Source organism: Trichoplusia ni, chromosome 11 (assembly GCF_003590095.1).
Source record: "Trichoplusia ni isolate ovarian cell line Hi5 chromosome 11, tn1, whole genome shotgun sequence".
Classification (NCBI taxonomy): Eukaryota; Metazoa; Arthropoda; class Insecta; order Lepidoptera; family Noctuidae; genus Trichoplusia; species Trichoplusia ni.
This window is the reverse complement of record NC_039488.1, coordinates 7,506,412-7,529,152: the sequence shown is the minus strand read 5'-3', so window position 1 is coordinate 7,529,152 and position 22,741 is coordinate 7,506,412. Positions and strand designations below refer to the sequence as shown.

At 37.7% G+C, this 22,741-nt stretch overlaps 2 protein-coding genes across 7 annotated transcripts in view; one reads left to right on the top strand and one right to left on the bottom strand.

Annotated features, from left to right (window-relative positions):
- LOC113498903 (acetyl-CoA carboxylase) overlaps window positions 1-22,741 on the top strand; it is an 88,605-nt gene that overhangs the window by 55,455 nt on the left and 10,409 nt on the right. For 4 of the 6 annotated variants that reach the window (XM_026879097.1, XM_026879098.1, XM_026879100.1 and 1 more), the window contains 16 exons: window positions 570-698; window positions 1,235-1,417; window positions 9,980-10,119; window positions 10,680-10,890; window positions 11,363-11,455; window positions 12,668-12,828; window positions 13,596-13,776; window positions 14,197-14,312; window positions 14,637-14,757; window positions 15,202-15,298; window positions 17,039-17,083; window positions 19,389-19,495; window positions 20,602-20,703; window positions 21,207-21,309; window positions 21,900-22,000; window positions 22,417-22,587. In XM_026879097.1, coding sequence (XP_026734898.1) covers window positions 570-698; window positions 1,235-1,417; window positions 9,980-10,119; window positions 10,680-10,890; window positions 11,363-11,455; window positions 12,668-12,828; window positions 13,596-13,776; window positions 14,197-14,312; window positions 14,637-14,757; window positions 15,202-15,298; window positions 17,039-17,083; window positions 19,389-19,495; window positions 20,602-20,703; window positions 21,207-21,309; window positions 21,900-22,000; window positions 22,417-22,587 — 2,061 coding nt within the window. The remainder of the gene's footprint in view (window positions 1-569; window positions 699-1,234; window positions 1,418-9,979; window positions 10,120-10,679; window positions 10,891-11,362; window positions 11,456-12,667; window positions 12,829-13,595; window positions 13,777-14,196; window positions 14,313-14,636; window positions 14,758-15,201; window positions 15,299-17,038; window positions 17,084-19,388; window positions 19,496-20,601; window positions 20,704-21,206; window positions 21,310-21,899; window positions 22,001-22,416; window positions 22,588-22,741) is intronic. The other 2 variants (XM_026879099.1, XM_026879101.1) reach the window with 1 other exon arrangement.
- LOC113498904 (odorant receptor Or2-like) lies at window positions 1,996-7,652 on the bottom strand. The gene is made up of 8 exons (XM_026879103.1): window positions 7,466-7,652; window positions 6,623-6,759; window positions 5,922-6,236; window positions 5,220-5,422; window positions 4,645-4,744; window positions 4,188-4,283; window positions 3,330-3,488; window positions 1,996-2,543 (listed from the first exon to the last, which is right to left on the bottom strand). The coding sequence occupies exons 1-8, from the start codon at window positions 7,584-7,586 to the stop codon at window positions 2,499-2,501; spliced, it is 1,176 nt and encodes a 391-aa protein (XP_026734904.1). The 5' UTR covers window positions 7,587-7,652; the 3' UTR covers window positions 1,996-2,498.

Here is a 22,741-nt window from a genome sequence, read left to right as displayed (position 1 = left end):
TTTTTGTCAAAATTCGAACTTACAATATTTATTCAAATAAAAATGTTATGATTCCCAGAGAACTTGTTTACATTCTTTATCTCGTCTCGTTGGCCTTACTATACTTCTTACTATCCTACGAAAGACAGCGTGCTGCTGAGGAGTTTGTTGCTATGTTTCTTCTCTCACACCAAAAGCACTCAGGAATCGGTGAAGGGTGGGCGAAACTGGGTGTTGTCCAATGTAATCTGACCTTCAGAAAGAGCTACTTAGTAGCCTAACTTGAATAAATAACTTTTGGTTTTGATTTTGAATATTATAAACTCGAAAGTTTGTATGTATGGATGTTTGTTCCTCTTTCACGCAAAAACTACTGAACGGATTAAGAGGAAACTTTGTACACAGATAGTTTATAACCAGGATTAACAGATAGAATAGTTTTTATCCCGATATTATGTTCTTGTGGGATCATTTTCGATATGTAGCGAGCGGGCCCGCGGGTAACAGCTAGTGTATCTATACATGGTGGCCTCGCCGTTCTATGTATGGATAAATAACATGAAATAATAATTATAACATTTTTTACTCAGGTTACCCTTCTAATTGATCACCTGTGGTCGAACGAGCCCGGTCTGACTGATGAGTTGGCGACTACCCTCAACGAGCTCACCTCTCTGCACAGAGCCGAGCATAGCCGCGTGGCGTTAAGAGCGAGACAGGTATACTACACGATGGACTGTTATTTATGTATTTGTGCTAAGTTGGAGAGAGATGGGGAGTGAAGGTTTTTGAGCGAGACAGGTATACTACATCATGACCTGTTGTTTATGTATTTGGAGAGAGATGGGGAGAGGAGAGATTTGCGGTGAAATTAATGGTCACCCATCCACGGACAGACCGTATCAAGTGTAGCTTAATCTATGGTCGGTCAACTTTTACATTTGTAGTTGAGCTAAGAGCTACTCAGACTTGATCCTTATAATTCACATACCTAGACTGGCTTGTTGGTCTAGTAGTTAGTAACTCTGACTGTTATACCGAAGGTCGTGGGTTCGATTCCCACCTAAGACAAATGTTTGGGTGATGAACACGATAATTTGTTCTTGGTCTGAGTGTATCTTGTATTTAGGAATATATATGTATGTTTATCAGTTGTCTAGTACTCATAGTACAAGCTGTGCATTAGTTTGAAACTAGATGGCGTTGTGTAAAAGTTTTTTAAATATATTACTGTAATACACATTTTCTCCTCTAGGTCCTCATCGCCGCCCACCAGCCCGCCTACGAGCTCCGCCACAACCAGATGGAGTCCATCTTCCTCTCCGCCGTGGACATGTACGGGCACGACTTCCATCCCGAGAACCTTCAGAAGCTGATCCTCTCGGAGACCTCCATATTCGATATACTTCATGACTTCTTCTATCACACCAACGCCGCGGTGAGTTGTACAAATATGTTTATTAACCGACTTCCAAAAAAGAGGAGGTTGTCAATAGGGTATTTGACTTAAATGTTACTTTAGTCTGTGAGAAGGATTTCAAAAATATTGGATACGACTGTTTTTAGTCAAATATCCTGTGCGCCTGAATTTTACTGTTCACTAGCTGTCACAGCAAAGCTGTTTTGCCTCAAGGTAGCAAAGAAATGAGGACGTGAAAATTAGATGTTGTCCTATTCTCAGACCTAATGTACACAAAATTTCATGAGAATCGGTCGAGCCGTTACAGAGCAGTTCAATTTAGTACCCCATCACCTAGGACTAGAGGAATTTATTTTGTTGATTTGTTTTTCATTTAACTTGAAATAGCTGACTTCTCCCAAGTCCCATAAAAATGTCGAGAACCCTACTTAACGTTCGACGACCTCCGTGGTCGAGTGGCGTACGCACCGGTTTCAAGGTGTCGCCAGCTCTGAGGTCCCGGGTTCGATCCCCGGTCGGGTCAATGTAAAAATTCTTATTTCTACATTGTCTCGGGTCTGGGTGTTTGTCGTTGTATCTGAATTCCATAACACAAGTGCATTAGCAACTTACTTTGGGTTCAGAACAATGTATGTGATGTTGTCCGCATTTTTTTATTCAATTTCTGGACCAAAGAGGTTAGGGCTCCCGCACACAACTACAAAACGCCGCTACTGGCATAGTTCCTGTGCTTTTACGCAGTTTGTATAGAAGAGCGAGCAGTGTCTTGTTGTGTGTGGCGACCACTAGCTTCAACGTTATGCGGCTATTCCCTATATATATACAATAAATATGCCTGTAGCGGCGTTTTGTAGTTGTGGCCGGTGGCCCGTGTGCCTCTAACTCTAACCTCTAAGCCCTAACCTCTTTGGTCCAGAGTGGTGGGGTCCGTGTGACCCATACAAACATATTGTCTTGTATATTTAATGTAAGTAATAAGAAACACTAAAATTATTTACTTAATAAAAAACTTAGTCAAGCGTCTATCTTTAATAAATAATCATCGTGCAAGATAGTATTTTAAAAATATAAGCGAAAACGTTGCAAAGATGTGACTGATTTAAGACCTAAGAAGAGTGAACATTGAGTACGATGACTGGAGAATCTGAAACAAAAACATTTATATTATTATTCTATCTTGAAAATAATAAATAATTTAATATTGACTGCTTAGACAGGACGCGTGTACATTGCTATAGAGATAATTCTCGTAACGTACCCTCAATTGTGGCATCTTTATGGTCAATAATACTAGAAAATCTCAAGTAAAAAAACTGCATCCAAAGAATTACATTCTTATAGGGGATTTGGTGTCACTTACAGACACATACACACGCATATAGCGGTCAATTTATAACGCCTACATCTTTGCCTCGGGTTCAGGAGAACTAGATTCGTGTGATAAAATGCAGACTGATCATCTTAAGTGTCAAAAGCGCACATAAATATACAAAAACTAGTCTAAAAGAACGTGGTTTGTTTCCAATTTAGTTTACCCACGTAGAACATAACACAATACCCACTTTTAAACCCATCTGAGTCAACCAATCAAATAGGGATGATGACAATTTTTTTTGCAGTGTCCGTCTTGTATTTTGTTGTACAATAATGGATTCGTATTTTTTAATTTGTCCCGCAAACATAAATTTACCAAATTACAGTGAATGAAACTTACGCGTGATGTCACGATTGAGTATAAATTTTACCATATCGTTACGTTACAAGCCCCCTCTCCTAAACTTTAAAGCAGTTTAATCTTTGTCAATTCTAGTTTTTCTGAAAAAGGAAAAAATACGTGTCTCATACTTTTCAGTTATCTAACTGAGGGACTAATGAGATTTTTTATACCCAGTCATCATCCCTATTATAAATAAATAATATAAAAGTTTACCGAAAGAAATAATTCCATATCGAAAGCCATCATGTTGAAAGCGGTGATTTCATTCGGGACCTGCGCGCGCGCAATCATGAACGATACCATCTTTCGGACTCGCTGGTCTTCCACCCGCTCCCAGCCGCAGCTGTAGAAACGGCAGGCGGTGTCCAAGGACTAGAATCAAATCAAATTTCTCATTATAAGGACTAAAATTAAAAAATCCTTGTGTCTCGGGGAGCTTCACAAACATCAAGTCACAAGCACGAAGTCACCCAGACTCAGGACAATTATTCGTGGGTCGCATAAATCACATTTTTTAAACGACTCTCACTCTAAGGTTTTTAATACCTGTGTCGCTGGGGTTTCACAAACATTCAAGTCACATGCACAAAGACGTCCGAATTTAGGACAAGTATTCGTGGGTCGCATAAACACTTGCCCTACGTGGGGATCGAACACGCGACACGTTGAGCACGCGGTTGGGCGACTCATCTATCCATGGAGATACATTGATATGGTTGCACGGATAGATGACTGGTAAAAATCACCACGCTAAATCCAATGTGCGTGTCGTCTCGCTGGTCGCTCAGAGCACTCGCAAGTGATCCCATGCTTCTGGCTCGAGCACTAGAAAGGGTCCGGGGTATTTTAATCGGTTGAAGCTCTTCGTATCCTCAAGCCGTGCCCTGAGCGTGGATTGTAGTCATTTCTGTTTCGCTCCTGAGAAGAAAGTTTGATCCCCGCATAGGATAAGCATTTAATACTCAATAATTTATTGCATTTATGTGATCTACCAATGCTTGTTCTGAGGCTATAACGGTTCTTATTGAATTGGTTATAAATGATGATGTGGATAACTTTACTTTTACTCACCAGAGCCTTCAATTTGGCTGCATACCGGCATGGCAAATATATGTGTATTACTGCACCAGTCACAAATATCATGTACCTTAGATCGAAACCGTAACCCTGGAATACATTATGCTAAGTGAGCTGTTTATGTGTTATGAAGTAACAAACAAACAAATACGCTTCTTCTTAATAGAAATTAACTGAAATTAGAAGCTTGAGTAAATCCACATGAGTTGGATTTATTCAAGCTCCTAATTTCAGTTAATTTTCAAACATCTAAAATCCCGCGTATTTAAATGACACTCCATTTAAATTTTATCAACATCAGTCTAGCCTTTTTATAGTTGTAAATTGCATTGTCATTGGGTTTAAAGCTACCCTGAAAATATCACCCTGCTAGCTTATCAGGAAGGAAGGAACGATAAATAAACAAGAAAAAATTGTGTATAAAAACGTGGGAAAATCATTATGATCATACCTCCGTGATATGGTACAAACAGGTACATATTTGTATCATGGTCGCAATGAATATGATCCCCAACCATATGTTGAAAGTGTCTTGAATTAAATCCACGTACCTGAAAGGTAGTTTATTATAAATGGAGTTGCTTGCCAGTTCTTTTCCATAGGCACGACATTCGACAGCCTCACATAATTATAGCGTTTCGAAATTACTTAAAAAGAATCTACTCAAAATAGAAACTCTTCGGTTTAGGTCTTGTTTTAATGAGTGCTTAAAACACAGCTTCAAAATGCAAGCCTATATGTACATCATACATGCAATTCTCTCATCAGATGAAATGCCCTCAATTAACGGCTGTGGCATAACTTCTTATTGTGCCATCTCCTTCCGAAGTTTGGCAATAATTTGGGTTGGCAATCAAATGCAGTCAAACATGAATTTTTTTATGGGACGAAATGGCACGTCAAGTCAATGAAGTCTAAGTCTAAGGTAACAATTATAAAGAAAGGGCCGCCGAACTGAGAACCCCCTTTTTAAAAACAATTGGAAAGAACTATAGTACCTCCTTCTAATGCTATTCCAAATCTTACCGAAACATCCTGCACTGCTCCTTGATAACGGCGACCACTCGGCCGCAGACTTCGTCGTCATTCCTCATAGCATCTTCTAGAGCGGTGCAATACAAGTCCATCTTCATACAGGCGTGGTTGATGGACAACCCGAAGAAGCCGTCGTACCCGATGAAGTTAACCACGTAGAGTATCGACGCGTAGAACATGTACATAAACATGCACTGGGGGAAATATACATAATTAAATGATGCACGGTTTACTCACGCGTATTTATCGGGATCCCCCGACTAGTTTTGCACCCAACCGGAGTCCTTAATCATAAGCTGACGCGGCGAGATCGCGAGTCGAACTGACAGATAAATACGCGTGAGTAAACCGTTACATCATTGAATAATGAATCAGTCTCACGATGGTTATAAAATTTTCTTTTTTTGGAGTTTTTTCGTCTTTCCCTTTCGTATCGCGATTATCAGAGTGGTCGAGTACATAGTATCATTTGTAAAGATGGAAAAAGGTCTCTGCACGATCTCTCGCCATTTAGTGCCGCCTAGGAATATAGAAACTTTTTGCTTAGATCTATAAAAATCGTAGAAAGTGAAAAAAGTGTAAGATAATTCAAAACTTCAAAATTAGTAGATACGAAACCTGCAACACAAGCACACAAATCCATATAAGAAACCACTGTCAACAAGTTTAGTCTGAACCCCAAAAAAAACTAACCTCAAAATAAGGACTCTCGAACCTCGCCTCCGATTCCGAAAACGGTTTCTCAAGGTCATGTATCATGTATTTCTCCGGTTCAGATTTAAATGCGAAGTTATAAACATTGAGCACAATTGCCATAACCGGGAATGTCATTACGCAACCCGTGACTGTGATGACCCAGCCCCTCTCGCTGTATATTTGACTATTGCGAATCCAGGAGCGAGCAATGTTCTTGTATTTTTCGGCAAAATCGTTGAACATTAAATGGTCTCTATTGATTTCGTCTAAGATCTGTTTTGCTTGGATTCGTTTGTGGTACATTAGTATCATCTGGAATTGAAAATGCAGCTTCAATCGGTTAGTAGTAATGTGTGTCTGTGGACACCTTTTTTTCCCGGGGTGAAACTCTAATGACTTCAACCCACGTTGAAGGCACAGCGTGGAGATATGTCGGTCTTCCACCGACTAAAAACACCCCAGGCCCCTTCTGCTTTAGCCAGAGTCACAGGATCGCTCGCGCATGCTCTTCGCCACTCTGTCTTGTGTCTATGGACCCCTGATAGATGTTCCAATGCATTTTAAAGTTCTCAACAAGGACCCTGCATGCTTGCCCGGCTTTGCTTGCTCTTTGCATTGGACATACACGTCTATATTGAAAACTTTAATCCAAATTATGATTGCTCCATCATAAAGTGTGTTAATCAAAATCTATGTACCTTAAAGAACCCGCCTAGGAAGGGTCCCATCACGGTGCTATGCCTGATGATGTTCACAATATCCTTGATCATCCAACATCGATACATGTCTATAAAAACGAAGATGGCTAGAGGTGCGATCGTCGCCACAAGAAGTGCTGTAAATAATGAATAATAAAAACAATACTGACGACCTCTATGGTCGAGTGGCGTACGCACCGGTTTCAAGGTATCGCTAGCTCTGAGGTCTCGGTTTCGATCCCCGGTCGGGTCAATGTAAAAATTCACATTTCTACATTGTCTCGGGTCTGGGTGTTTGTGGTACCTTCGTTGTATCTGAATTCCATAACACAAGTGCTTTAGCAACTTACTTTGGGTTCAGAACAATGTATGTGATGTTGTCCTCATTTATTCATTTATTTATATTACTAGTTTGTAACACTGCTAGGCATCGATATTCTGTTTCAGGGCGCTTTCATTTGAGCACCCACTCATATTTTCAGACATTCGATAATTTTTCCTCACTTTCACCCCTCACAACTTTTTAACGGCTCAACATATTTTGCATTATATTGCCGAACAAACAATAAAAAAAAATTGGAATCGCTTAATTTGCTCGGGAGCTATTTTGCCACAGACAGAGATATGGCAAACTTATAACAACACTATTAAAATAATGAAATTTATAAGAAAACAAAAATTAAAAGCAATATCGTTAAAAAAAATCCTGGCAATTATTCTTGTTTTGCTTTTGCAGTAATTCGAATCGCAATCCTCTTCAATAAATAATGAATAACTAATTTATAATTGATCAACTTTCATAAGACCAATAAAAAATTCTAAAATAATAAGGTTTTATCTTACGTATACTAGCCAGCCGCCATTTCTCGGTTTTCGGATTTGGGTATATCATACCGATGCTCAAAGCAAACGTTATCAGCTTGTACGAATCGTGAAACGGCTTGAATTCTAATTCTTCATCCATTTTCACAATTCTTCTTTCCAAGATCAGAGCTCTGAAATTTTCTGTAACGAAATGAAACCTGTTAAGTGCTAGTCGGTCTTGTGACACTGAGGGTTCTGTGTAAATAGACTGAAGAAAAAACCAGGCCAATCCAACTGAACAGATCCAACAAATAGATGTTCTAACTATTAAAAAATATGTTTTAACCACTATCTGGCGGATAAATCGAAAAATTTGACATTCGTTGTATGAAAAAATCTGTCAAGTAATTTAACGGGAACTTATGTGGCTGTGGTGAAACAGGCCCTAAGAAATGTTTTTTCACACCAACACTAATGAAGCAAGAATTATTATAAACAATAACCACAAGTTTAATAAGTCTTCACTATGTTCTCTACACGTCTATTCCCAGGAAATAAAAACTAGAGGCTTCTAAGTAATTTCCGATTCAATTGATTGCAATTACAATTATTTTACAATTGTCTTTGTGATTTAACAATAAGCCAATTAGCTGTAAAAGCTTGCTTCTATAAAACGCCTGAGGGATTATTTCCTAAAGCTTATTTAGACGTATCGACATACATCGTGCGCTGTATCAGAAATGATTTAAAAAAACCCCTGCACTTAGGAATTAAATCCTTGTGTTTTTTCACAAACATACAAGTCACTTGCACAAAGACATACAGATTCAGGACAAATATTTGTGGATCACATGAAGGCTCTAGACGGACCGCATTTCAACGGCAATCTAACGGCAGATTGCTGTTTGAATGCAATTGAGACGACTGCAAAAACTGCAAACTAAAAGTGCAGTCCGATTGCACGCCCACTGCAATTGAACTGCAAACACTGCGACATGACAGCGTACTTTAACCACTCATCGTCGTTGTCACTATTCAATATATTGTAACTTTCACGACATATTATGCGTCTGAATCAGCCTTTATCATTCCTATAGATTTCATATTAAATATTCTGTTTTAAAAGACATTACTTGATAGCACTTGCTTTGATTAAAGTAATATTACTGTCTAAGGGAATTTGTTAATGTCTTTGTGATTAGAGAACAAATTATGCTAGTTGAATGGTGTGGCGTTGTCCATATCTTTTTAAAATTCATTAATTCATTGTGATTTCTTAGGTTTTCGCGAATGTTAGATTGAAACTACTTTTACGGATTTTATATGTTTCATTTTACATTTTAGTTCCCGACTTTTCGACACCTAGGGAACCCAGAGAACTGGTAACTAAAATTAAACCGCAATAAAATCCTAAAATGAAACTACTTTTAGTTTCATTTCAATAATTCAATTTGGCTAACTTAACTGACATCCAAACACATAAATGATCGTGCTCATTACTGATTTAAACTGAGTGCGAATCGAACCCACGACCACCCCTATGGCAGTCAAGGTCACTAACCACTATAACAAGCCAGTCAAGTTTCTAATATAATATATGAAATTCTCGCTTCTCGGTGTATGTAATTGAACTCCTCTGAAACGGCTCGACCGATTCTCATTAAAATTTGTGTAGACATTCTGTAGGTCTGAGAATCGGACAACATACATATATTTTCCCACGTTTTTATAATCTCACTTTCTTGTTTGTAGGTTTGTTTGTCGTGCCGGTTGGATTTTAGAACCTCAATTTTGAGGCACTTCCCGATAAGCTAGCAGGCTTAAATTTTCATGGTAGCTTCAAATCCGATGACAATGCAATTCACAACTATAAAACCTGACAAAATTTTTGACTGCACGGATAGCCGAGTGGTTGAGATCACCACGCCAAACCCACTGTGCGCGTCGTGTCGCGGGTTCGATCCCCGCGTAGGACAAGCATTTGTGAGATCCACGAATGCTTGTTCTGAGTCTGGGTGTCTTTGTGCATGTGAGTTGTATGTTTGTAAACCCCCTGCGACACAAGGATTAAATTCCTTAGTGCGGGAGTAGTTTAAAAAAAAAAAAAATATACAACTAGCTGTTGCCCGCGACTTCGTCCCCGTGGGTAGAAGATATAAGTTATGATTTATACCTGCCCTGTTTTTTTCACATTTTCCATTGTATCTTCGCTCCTATTAGTCGCAGCGTGATGGTTTATAGCCTAAAGCCTTCCTCGATGAATGGTCTATTCAACACAAAAAGATCTGTTAAATGTGAACCAGTAGTTCCTGTGATAACCGCGTTCAAACAAACAAACAAACTATTCAGCTTTATATATTAGTATAGATTTAACATTTAAAACTTGGATATTTAGAATTTTTAAATCTATCAATTTTTTCATACCCCGTTTTTTGCTCCCTAGACCTCATTTATTACAAATCATCTTTTACTCCTGACTCCTGATTTCTATTCTTGACTCCTGATTAACATATACTATTGTATCTTTTTACATATTCCTTCCTATTCCTGCAGGTTGGTAACGCAGCTCTCGAAGTATACGTCCGCCGCGCGTACACCTCGTACGACATCACGTGTCTCCAGCACCTCGCGCTGTCCGGCGAGCTCGGAGTTGTGCACTTCCAGTTTATACTGCCCACCGGACACCCTAACAGGTTTGATAACACTCTAAATACCATACATAACTTTATAGGCAATGTATATGTACGTCCCACTGCTGGGCTTAGGCCTCTTCCTGTACAGCAGATATCAGATTCTACTATTTATCCTGATTTTCTCACGATGTTTTCCTTCACCGTTTGTCAGTGGTGTCTTAGAGTTATTAAGGTCATACATATAACTTTAAAATAGTCGTATACTTTGCCTGCGTTGGGATCGAATCTGCACCTCTGAAATCCATGTATAGATCCACAAGGCCACTGCGACATCAATATATCAAATAAATTAAAAAAAAAACGACTCCCGGCTATTAATTTCTTGTGTCGCGTGACGTTTCACAAACATTGAAATCACATACACCAAGACACACAGAACAAGCATTCGTGGCTAATGCTTGTCCTACGCAGTCCTAGGCGTGGTGACCTTTACCACTGGGCTATTCGTATCCGAAACTACATATTCATTAAGCTAGTTTACACTAAAATTAATAGCCTTGCGCTGAAACTTACACAAAATATTTTCATTTTATATTCTAATCTGTCATTTTTCCTCCTAGAATCCCAATCAGCCAATCAGAGATCGAGCTGGCCTCAGCCCAGGACCAGGAGGGCATACCGGCGGAGCTGTGCACGGCGGCCATGAGGAAGTGCCACCACCGCACCGGGGCCCTCGCCGCCTTCGAGAGCTTCGACCAGTTCGTGCAGTACGCTGATGAGTTACTGGACCTGGTGCACGACTTCGCCAGCTCGGCGACTGTCAGGAGAGAGGTGGGTGTTGGCGGGACAATTTTTCAATGTTGAGGCGTCCGTTGAGGGTAATCACGCCCAATACTTTTAGTGCAACCATCCATTGACAAAAATAAAAATTGTTAAACGAATATTTTACCCTTTCTTTTGGTCTCTATCAAAATCAAAATGTTTTTGTTTCGAAGATTCTTAGGCTAGCTATATCGAAGGCTCTTTTGAAACGTGAATCGAGAAGTGCAAAGATGCATGAGTACTAGAAAACTGATAAACATACTTATACATATATATTTCTAAATACATACCTAATGTAGATAAAGTACACCCAGACACATAAAAAAATATTCTGCTCATCACACAAATATTGGTCCTGGTTGGTAATTGAACCACGACCTCCGATATGGCAGTCAGGACCACTAACAACTAGAACAACAGGCCAGTCATCAAAAGTTTCGGACCCCATAATTTTTGCCTGTAATATCTAATATTTTTTCAGGATCTGGCTGCACTACAAGAAGGCAGCGAGAGTCGTGACAGCACCAGCATCAACGTCGGATCTGACTTCAAGCCTATCGATGCTGATAATGAGGTGAGCATAATGATATACTATACACCGTGATTTATTAGTCGTCTTACAAAAGCAGCCCAGTTCATGTATCCAATGACTAGAACACGTTCATGATAAAAAAAATGGGTATTTATGAGATTTGAATAAATTTAAAATGCATTTTTTTTTTCAATATTATGATGCAATTCGTAGTTTTTTAGAAACACAGCTCTGTTGCGAGCGCGGTCCGAGCCTTGTAACAATGGTGAGGGGCGCGGGCGGCGGCGTTTTTATCATTTTTAAGAGTATATTTTAGATTTCTCTTGTTTAATTTTTCTTCGCACTTATTATCTTAGTTGATGATAAAAAAAAATCGCGCCTAGGGGTATTTTACGTCGGATGCATGAACTGGGCTACTTTTGTAAGACGACTAAAAAAACACCGTGTATATAAACATATTGCATTGATTTATTTATGGATAATTAACTCATGAAGTATGAGTACTGTTTTGAAAATGGTGAATAAAGAATGGAGATTAGAAAAAAGAAGTTTTGTGACAAAAGCTTAAGTTACGTGAATCCAATGATAATACTTAAGTTCATTAGTCGTGAGAAAAAATACAAAGTAATTGACATGACTTATTTTAAGTTTAAATTGTTCAAGTTTTTAAAATTTCTTTTATTTACCAGATAGAGGTTTAAGTCTGGTATGTTCATTCCTTTACCTAATTTGCCAGAATTAAAGTGACAAATTAACAGAAGGAATCACTCAATGTATAGAAAACAATATTATTTATCTTTAAAAAAAAAACATTGTGACTCGGGTGTTTTAGAAACATTCAAGTCATATGACGACCTCCATGGTCGAGTGGCGTACGCACCGGTTTCAAGGTGTCGCTAGCTCTGAGGTCCCGGGTTTGATCCCCGGTCGGGTCAATTTAAAAAATCACAATTCTACATTTTCCCGGGTCTGGGTGTTTGTGGTACCTTCGTTGTATCTGAATTCCAGAACACAAGTGCTTTAGCAACTTACTTTGGATTCAGAACAATGTATGTGATGTTGTCCACATTTATTTATTTATTATTTATATGCTCTAAAACACCCAGACTCAAGACAATCATTTGTGGACCACTTTTTCCGGATGTACGGATCAAACTAATATAATTAAACAACTAGCTCTCTGGTAAAACAAAATATCGACAACTTCTGAATTGAAACGTGGCATCAAATATAAAATTAATATCTCAAACACAGGCCTTATTGGAACCGATCCACATTCTGATGATCGGCGTCCGTGACTCCGGCGAGAGCGACGACAGCGCCGTGTCGCGCCGCTTCGGGAACTTCTGTCGCGCGCACAGGCACGAGCTGCACCAGAAGAGGATCAGGAGGATCACCTTCATGCTGCTCATCAAGTAAGAAGAGAGATATCTTCTTTTCCATGAGATTAGTAGAAGAGAGAGATCTTTTTCTTTTTAAAGATACGGTTGATGTTTGACTTGGTGTCAGAGGTTTTGGACCGCCTTTGACGTGGTTAAACACTATCGTTTTAATCGGAATCGTTTCACAACATAAGTGAGAAATATTGGTCTCTTACGTTTACGCGAATGTTAGACATTGAAATAAAACTACTTTTACGGATTTTATCGCGGTTTAATTTAATGTAGTCTGCCCGTGACCATGATACCTGCAAAGGTGTCGAAACGTCGGGAACTAAAATCTAAAATTAAACCGCGATAAAATCCGTTAAAGTAGTTTTATTTCAATAAATGAGAAACTTTCATACACAGATTTATCCTACAATATTAGTCAAATTCTAACAAAAAAAATTGGTTTTTATACACTCACTTTTCTTGTTTGTTTGTCGTTCCGGTTGGATTTTTGTATCTCAATTTTGAGACGCTTCCCTATAAGCTATCAGAACAATCACTCCTACAGTAAAATTTAATCCTGTTTAGTCGCATCCGCCCTTAATCAGACTTGTTTCTCAATATAAATGAGAAATTGAAAAAAACTACTTTGTCGGGAACTAAAATCTAAAATTAATCCGCGATAAAATCCGTAAAAGTAGTTTTATTCCAATGTCTAACATTCGCGTAAACCTAAAAAACCACTATATCCCCGTATTCTTTTATGTTTATATAGACTTTGTATAAACTCCTTCCCCCCCCCCCTGCCACAGACGCCAGTTCCCCAAGTTCTTCACTTACCGTGCTCGGAACGACTTCACCGAGGACACCATCTACCGCCACCTGGAACCGGCTTCAGCCTTCCAGCTGGAGCTGTACCGCATGAGGAGCTACGAGCTGGAGGCCCTGCCCACCAGCAACCAGAAGATGCACCTGTATCTGGGCAAGGCTAAGGTGAGTAACGTGTTGTGGTATAGGATTATATGATATGACGAACAGTGATGTGGTGTTGAGATACTTACGTCCGTTTTATGAATCACCTTTTGACAGGTCGTCTATTTGTGCAAAAGATGATAAGCAACATGTCGATAGTTCGTTTGGTCGGTCTGCTGACCTTTGAGTATGCTGCCCATTAAATATAAACCTTAAATTACAACTCCCTACTAGGCTAAAATGCAATTATTTTAATTTTAATCAAAACGCCTTTTAGGTTGGAATTTAAATCATTATAACATTCTTATTTCAAGCAGACCGTTTTCCAAGTACTTCTAATTACCGTACCGTATTAATTTACTCTTATAATGCTTGCTAATTGAACGCTTTTCCAGATCCCAATGTATATAATCATCTACAAGTATTCAACTTTTTGTTCAGGTGAAGAAGGGTCAAGAAGTGACAGACTACCGTTTCTTCATCCGCTCCATCATCAGACACCAGGACCTCATCACCAAGGAGGCCAGCTTCGAATATCTGCAGAACGAGGGAGAAAGGTACGTTGTCTTAAGAGAACTTAACATCCTACAAACATTAAAAAGTCTTTTTTTATATTAGTAGGTAGTCGTTTGTATGTATTGATATTTGTTACTCTTTCACGCAGAAACCACTGAACGGATTTAGAGGAAACCTGGCACACAGATAGCTTAAAACCAGGATTAACACATAGGATTTTTAATAAGTGTGGTCTATGTGTAAAAATAATAAGTATGTTTTCTTGACCATGCGCTGACGTGGAGCCTACCGGCGGAAAAGTGCCAGTGCCTTTATGGTAATCAGATAATTCTGCCTTAAGATATTATTATTATTCTTCATTCCAGGGTACTTCTAGAGGCCATGGATGAGCTGGAGGTGGCCTTCTCGCATCCTCTGGCGAAGAGGACGGACTGCAACCACATCTTCTTGAACTTCGGACCCACTGTCATTATGGATCCCGCTAAGGTATGTGATCAACTGTTATTTGTTACTAATTATTGTTATTAATATTAAAGTTGATATTATACAAATTCGTGAGATTCATACAATTTTTTTATGACGTAAATTGCAGTAGCTTTTGGGTTTTCTACGGAACTCTAATCTTTTTTTGATAAAAGGTCTTAAAATTATGTTCTACAATAGGGTATTATTTTTTCTATTAAAATACCTTTGCATTACAGCTATCGGTTTGGAAATAAATATTGAAACTGACTTGAGATTTGAAACGATACGTAACACTCAGAACTCCTGAATCGATTTTGATAAAATGTAGTAAGCAGATAGATATAGTTTTTGTATAAAACCCCATATAACTTGGTTGTTTTTACAATTTTATTGATATCCTCGTTGGTATGTCCGCAGTAAATGAATAGTATATCTTTAATTACAAAGTTTACAAATATTATTTAGATTGAAGAATCCGTCCTGGGCATGGTGATGCGGTACGGTCCTCGTCTCTGGAAGCTGAGGGTGCTGCAGGCTGAGATCAGGTTCACGTTGAGAATCGGTGAGTACTGCTTATAGATAAGAGCCCGTTAATACTCTCTTTAAAGGTCCCTCTCGAGATGATGAAACAAAGTCAAAGTCAAATTCTTTATTTCAATTAGACCAGTATATGGCACTTTTGAACGTCAAACAATTTATTTATACAATATTAAAATCTAGTGTCAGTCTGTCGGTCAGTCTCCTATTGAAGCTACCGCTCGTTCGGAAGATAGATTCTCATGGAGAAGAACGAGCAAGAAATTCCGAACATATGTACCGAATAAACACAAAGTCGGATCTTCGTTCGTATTTCTATCCGTTGTTAGTTGCGACTAGATATTTTTAATGGCAACTTAAACAATTTTTAAGACGAATCGTACACTCCGTTAAGTGTACGTGGTTGCTCTCTTTAAATGATCAAATGTTTAATAGTGATTATAGGATCAGAATAGATGATTCATACTGAAATTATGCAACGGTTTACTCACGCTTATTTACCGGGAATCGAGTAAACCGCTGCATCTTGAAACAAGAATGATTAAATTTGTTTGAATTGCATCAAAAATTGCATGATTTAGGCAAACGTGAAATCGTCTTGATGGGCTACTTGTAGTTAACGGCTTTAGACAGAACCCTTTGAAAAAATGGAGTTTTATTTGCATAAAATGTAACTGGACTTTGTTTAAAAATGATTAAATAATAATAATTAAATCTGATGTTTTTGAATATATTTTTTTATGTTTTCGCTTTTTCTGCTATCGGCTGTGAACTTTCTTTTTGTTTCTTTTCTTCAAACATGTGTATGTTTTTTATCTAACATAATAATCTATTTTTCGGCCTTCTGAGGTCTATCTCTTATTTTCAGTATAATATTTTATGGCTAGATGTTTTTTAATGTTCTTAACACTAATCGGCTGCCTTTTAACACTTAATCCATTTGTTTAGGTACCTAAAAAATGGTCAACAATATTGTTGTGTCTTTTATTCTAAAAGCTGTAAGCTATATTTTGAATAGGGATGATGATTTTTTTTCAGACTCTTTTTTTTTTAGTTTTAATGCGTTATAAAGGCTACATTTTTTACTTTGTGAGACGCAAACATAAATTGATAAAATTACGCGTGACGTCACGACATATTTGACGGAATTATTATGTCACCAGCTCCCTCTCCTAAATTGTAAAGTTTATCGTCGTCAATTTTTGTTGTTCAGTTCTTTTTTTATATATATTTTATAATTACATTGGTTGTTAATTAAATACCACAAAAACCATCGAGAGTTTACCAGTGGTATGTGCAGGCACTATATCTCAGTGCATTTATTTATATACTTATACTTAAGTTATAATAATATAAACTTAAATAGAAAATACTTGTATATTTCTTAATTATCTAACAGAAGCCTCCCTTAGGTTAAGGGTTGATCCTTAGGTTTTTCCACTCTGTTCGGTCTATTGCTAAGAGAGGCCTTTGCCCTGCAGTGGGACAATAATGGCTAAACAAAAATCTAACACGGGATTAAATAGGTTTTTACTTTTAAATCATCATCCCTATTCGATCAATTCTTTACAATTATAAAAAAAGAAAATCTTGTCTATTCAGGCTTCAGTAACCAAACTAATTTCTGTTCTGTTCTGTTCTTTAACATTCTGTTGCTGCTGTTTCGTTCTGTGGTGTTGCTTTTTGTTTTTGAAAATTATTTCCTTTTTGAAATTTTCTTTTCATCTTATTGGCATTCGATTGAAATTGGTATTTATTGTCGTAGCTCAACCGAGGCGTGGTCGTGATCCAAACAGCAACATGAATGAAAGTAATTATAAATGAGATTTAACCACAGGTTTCTGAAAAACTGACCAATAAAAAAGTGTTTACGATGAATTTTACTAGCAATTAGATCAACAATAGGATCGCGATTATTCAAAATGTATTTAATCTATTCGTTTGCACATCACCAATATAATAATAATAAATGCGGACAACATCACATACATTGTTCTGAACCCAAAGTAAGTTGCTAAAGCACTTGTGTTATGGAATTCAGATACAACGAAGGTACCACAAACACCCAGACCCGAGACAATGTAGAAATTTGAATGTTTACATTGACCCGATCGGGGATCGAACCCGGGACCTCAGAGCTAGCGGCACTTTGAAACCGGTGTGTACGCCACTCGACCACGGAGGTCGTCAATATGAACTTGGTGTAGATTTTGCAAAAATAATGGTTGGGCCAGACAGCAGAACCTCAATAATATTATTCCGTTTTAACTCTTACGAGACGCTAGCCTTCGTCGTGCTGAGACCTTTATTGACCCCCGACGCAAATAGAGATGTGTTATAATTCTGATGTGTCTGTGAGCAGTTTAAAATTGAAAATTTAAATTTTTGACAGGAAAATCGCTTTCGCTTTACAATGTAAATAATAAATCTGCGATCTTTGTATGTCTAAGGGTGTTTATACACTAGAGAATTATTTGGATCATGATTCGTTCACCTGTATATCACTAAATATATTGATAACACATCAAATTGAGCAGTTTTTCAGAAACAGGGGGTTATCTTATTGTTTTTATCCTATCTATGGCTATTTGTCTTGTTTCAGTCTAGAATATATTAGAATTAGGCAGCGTATATCGATATAGACTAGTTCTAATATAAAAAGAGAATATTTATTTTTATCAATTTTCTAAGATTTTAATGGCAGTTACTCAAGCTCTCTACGAGGATCAAATTCTCTATCTGAATTACTATGATATTATAAAACTGATAATTTTCATTGTTATCATCAATAAATAAAGTTCAGTACAGTCCATCTTGATATTCGCTGTCGAAATCTAACCTTAATCTGTAGTTATTTAGTTTTCTTCTCTTGTGTGTTCGTCAAAAAAAAAACAGTTTTTTTTCGACATAAAGGTTTCCAAAAAATATAGAAAATTATGTTATATTTTGATTTTATCTCGTAAACTAAAAATTAAGCTGAACATTGATTTGAAATCTCGTGTGACGTCACTTACCAGTACGCTTTTTGCTAGCAAGTGATGTTACTAGCCCCCACTACCATAATTAATAGCTTTTAATCTTCTTTACTTTTGAATGATGTGATAAAGTGAAGAATACTTATTGAATATTTTTGGGAAACCTGTCTAACGAACCTCTTTGATTTGTTTTAGTCAAATACCCTATTATCTATATGTTTGTTGATCCTATATGACTAGGTATAGTCATTGATCATTCCTGTTTTTCTATAATCTAGTGTCTCAGGCTAACTGTATATTTATACGTCTGCAATAAAAAAAAATTGTCCGTATCAATGGAGCGGATTTCAAATTCTGTTTAGATTCCTTTTTTTAATAAAACGGCTCCCGCACTAATGAATTTAATCCTTGTGCCGCGGGGGTTTCACAAACATTAAAGTCACATGCACAAGACACCCAGATTCAGGAAAAACATTCGTGGATCTCACAAATGTTTAAACTACGCGGGGATCGAACCCGCAACGCGTCGCGCTCACTGGGTTTGGTGAAACGTGTCTGTAAAAGCCCAAACTACGGCAAATATTAAGAAGATCCTTATGGGTAGATGTCCAAACCATTCTATTTTCCGTTCATCGTTTATTTCGGACTTTTACCACTATTCACGATTTCCGTATCACGAGCTGATGCTGCCGCTGTTTACCGTTCAATCATTCCTAAACAGACCAACGAGCGGCAGAGTTTAAAAAAATATAGGTTGTTTTAATAAGCAGGGTTGCCCAAAGAGTTACCGTCTCCCCGGGACACGAAAGGCAAAGGAAGGAACATGGGTGGGTTTTAGTCAGTAGAAGTCTGACACTCCCTTCCGCTCAACCCAAAGCGGAAGGAGTCATTTGATGACATCCCATCCGACAGAAAAGGGTTATTTTAATTCATTCTTCTTAATGTTATGTTATTGTTACTACAATGATTGTAGTTGTATACGGCATCACGTTATCACATCAGCTTATAACCTGTTATTAAAGCTAATAGTTTAGAAAAAGTAGCTCATGCTTATTTTTAATCTGTTGTAAAGCAAAAATGCTTGTATTGCCATAGAAAAATTGCATCCATATATGTAACTTTAATATCTATATATCGCAGGTCCCGGTGCGCCTACTAAGAACGTCAGACTCTGTCTGTCAAACGGATCGGGATACTCCCTGGACATCTACTCGTATGAGGAGGTGTCGGACCCAAGGATTGGTGTGGTGAGTACCTTGTATTATGTTGGTACATCGTTGGTGGGTCGTTTAAACATGAAAGATTTTATTGATTTAGTAGGTGAACCCCGCCACAACAGCCTGCTCATCGGCTATACCATCTCTAATATATAAAATTCCCGTGTCACGATGTTAGTTACCGTACTCCTCCGAAACGGCTTCACCGACTTTTACCAAATTTTAAATGCGCCTTCAGGAGGTCTAAGAATAGAACAACATCTATTTTTCATACCCCTATCAAGTGATAAGGGTTGCTCACACTAATAAAAAAAAATATTTTTTGGACGAAATTGTTTGTTTTTATTTTTTTTATAATGTGGCATTAAAAAAAATCATACAACTAGAAATAATTTATTAGACAAAACAACGTTTGCTGGGTATTAGTATTATGATAAAATTCTAATAATTTTTCTCTATATTTCTTGATTTTTCTTAGAAACTAAGAAGTTCGAATAGATATCGGCTCTAATAATCATTAAATTAATTTAAATACATCAAATCTATGATTTTATGTTATATTTAGTACGATTTTTTAGAAGAATACAATTTCTATTTTGGTTTGAATAATCAGACGTATTCGTAAGCTCAAACTATCCAATTACTACTTGTTCCTTCGTTCTACGTCTGAGCAACATAACCATCATCCCATCTATTCCCAACTATGTTAGTGTCTTCATCCAGTCTAACTGGATACAGATACCTGTGTTGGACAAGGAGCGACTGTCTGCCTGACCTCCTCAACCCAGTTACCTGGGCAACACGATACCCTTTAGTTAGACTGGTCGACAGACTTTCCCACTTTGAAACCCGTGACGCTGTGTTTCCACCCGAGATGTGCGAGGTCCGCTGAGGCATTCCACCAGAGCTGTGCTGACCGAGGCGGGGCAAATGAAGCGATTCTATTGCGTTCTCTACAAACACATCCCTTGCTACGCATCCTCGCTCATCTATGGTGGAAACGCAGTCTTATGACTATCAGAGATGTATAAATAGTTTACCATCACTTACGTATATTAATAGATAGTCCATTCTGTTCAAATAATTATTATTCTTAAAGAATTTCGGTCTACTCTAAAGTTTTTGTGTGTTAACAGATAATGTTCCAGTCGTTTGGCCCCCGCCAGGGTCCTATGCATGGTCTCCCGATATCCACGCCCTATGTTACTAAGGATTACCTGCAGCAGAAGCGATTCTTGGTGAGTTGTCTGCTAGGTTTATACATGTCTTTTTTAATTATTGTGTAGAAATGTGTCTTTTGGTTAGGGTTTAATTGTGATAATGCTGTGATCTAATACTTTTTTAATAACAATATTATACAACAAAACTTCATGTAAAACTATTGATCCAAATTTGATTTCGTGGGACCAAATGGAAGTTTTTTTTGTGTAATAAAAAAATATCATTGTTTTTGTTTAAAAAAAAATATCAACAAAATCAGTTTATCTAGTCTAAAATTCCTCTCCTTTTTGAATTCGGTTCATAAAGTTGTATGCTTATATTAAGCTTATACAAAAAAAAAATTTATTTATTTTGACAGGTGTGTTTGTCCGTCTGTTTCATCATAACTCCCGAACGATGCTACAGATAATTTATCCTTACAAGTTATTTTTTAATTTTCACTTATAAACCCAACCTTAACCAAGTAAAGTATTTATATAAGTAAAAGTAACTTATCATAACACAATTGTTATCTATCCAGGCGACATCACAAGGAACGACATACGTGTACGACATCCCGGACATGTTCAGACAGATGGTGGAGAGGAGGTGGCGCGAGTGTATCGAGGAGGGGAGCGTCGATGGTAATATACAGGTTCAATTTCGTAGACCGTGACGCGATAATTTTAAATAATAGAGATATATTTTATGGATGGGCTGGTTCCATGTGCTCCAAGACAGAAAACCGTAGAAAGAGTTAGCCCTTCAGTGGGGCGCAGTGGGCTAGATAAAAAAAAAGATTTCCGTTTTAAGGAATTTAATTCTTGTGTCGCGGCGGGTTTCACAAACATTCAAGTCACATGCACAAAGACACCCAGACTCAGGACAAGCATTCGTGGATCACACAAACGCTTGTCCTACGTGGAATTCGAACCTGCGACACATCGGACTCAGTGAGTTTGGGGTGGTGATTCAACCATTCGACTATCCATGCAGAACCTTATTCTATATTGGATTAATTGGACACATATCGCGTAGGCTGGTTCCATTTGGCGCAGAACAGAGAATCGTGGAAAAATTTGAGGAAGCCTTTGCCCAACAGTGAGACACAGTGGGCTTAATATTAACAAAGATTCTATTTAAGCCGAAAAAAAATACCCTTTCTTAAAACTTAATTTATTAAGGTGTAACTTATTAAGGTGTATTAATCTAAAATATATTTCTTTCTTATTAGGACCTCAGCCAGATAATGTGATGACTCTAGTGGAGTTGGTGGTCGAGCCGGATGGTGAGAGAAGAGTGGTCGAGGTCACCAGGTTACCCGGACAGAATAATGTGAGTATAGAATAGAAGAATGTGAGGTAGAATTTAATTAAAGTAAATGTCATTTTCCAATTGGGATTTGACAAAAAAACTGCTTAGTTTGTCAGAGATATTTCCAAAAAATATTGAATACGTATTTTTTCTTTTTTTATTCAGTTAGTGGCCCTTGCTGCTATGAAGGTTGTGGGTTCGATTCCCATCCAGAAAAAAAAATGCGATCAATAGTACTGCATTATCTATATTATGTATGTACTTAGAAATATATAAGTATGTTTATCAGCAGTCTACCACTCATTTTACAATTTTCTAAATTTGAGACTAGATGGCGTTGTGAATATTATTATTTACCATTAAAACAGGACATTATCAAGAAGGATAATTTTCCTAATCCATTTCCTATAATAAATATACTCTTTTCCTATCCCCAGGTCGGTATGGTAGCGTGGCGTCTAACCCTCTACACGCCGGAGTGCCCCGACGGGCGCGACATCGTGCTCATCGCAAACGATCTCACATACTACATGGGATCGTTTGGACCCCAAGAGGATTGGGTCTACTTTAAGGCGTCCCAATACGCTAGGGAACTCAAGATACCGAGGGTGAGTTTTAATTTAATTAATTTATATTTATTTATTTAATTTAATAATGTTTGAATAAATCTGGTCTTTTGTATGAAATTGACAGGTCAGTTTGTTTGGAGGTAAAATTCTCCGAAACGGCTTGACGGATTCTCATGAAAACTTTTGTGATGTA

Excerpts from the sequence above, each read along its gene's own strand:
- LOC113498904 (XM_026879103.1), bottom strand. The coding sequence starts at position 7,586 with ATGGATGAAGAATTAGAATTCAAGCCGTTTCACGATTCGTACAAGCTG. Across the intron at positions 5,423-5,921 it reads TCGAGAGTCCTTATTTTGAG|TGCATGTTTATGTACATGTT; the intron begins GTTAGTTTTTTT and ends TATTTCCCCCAG. Across the intron at positions 4,745-5,219 it reads GAGCAGTGCAGGATGTTTCG|GTACGTGGATTTAATTCAAG; the intron begins GTAAGATTTGGA and ends ACTACCTTTCAG.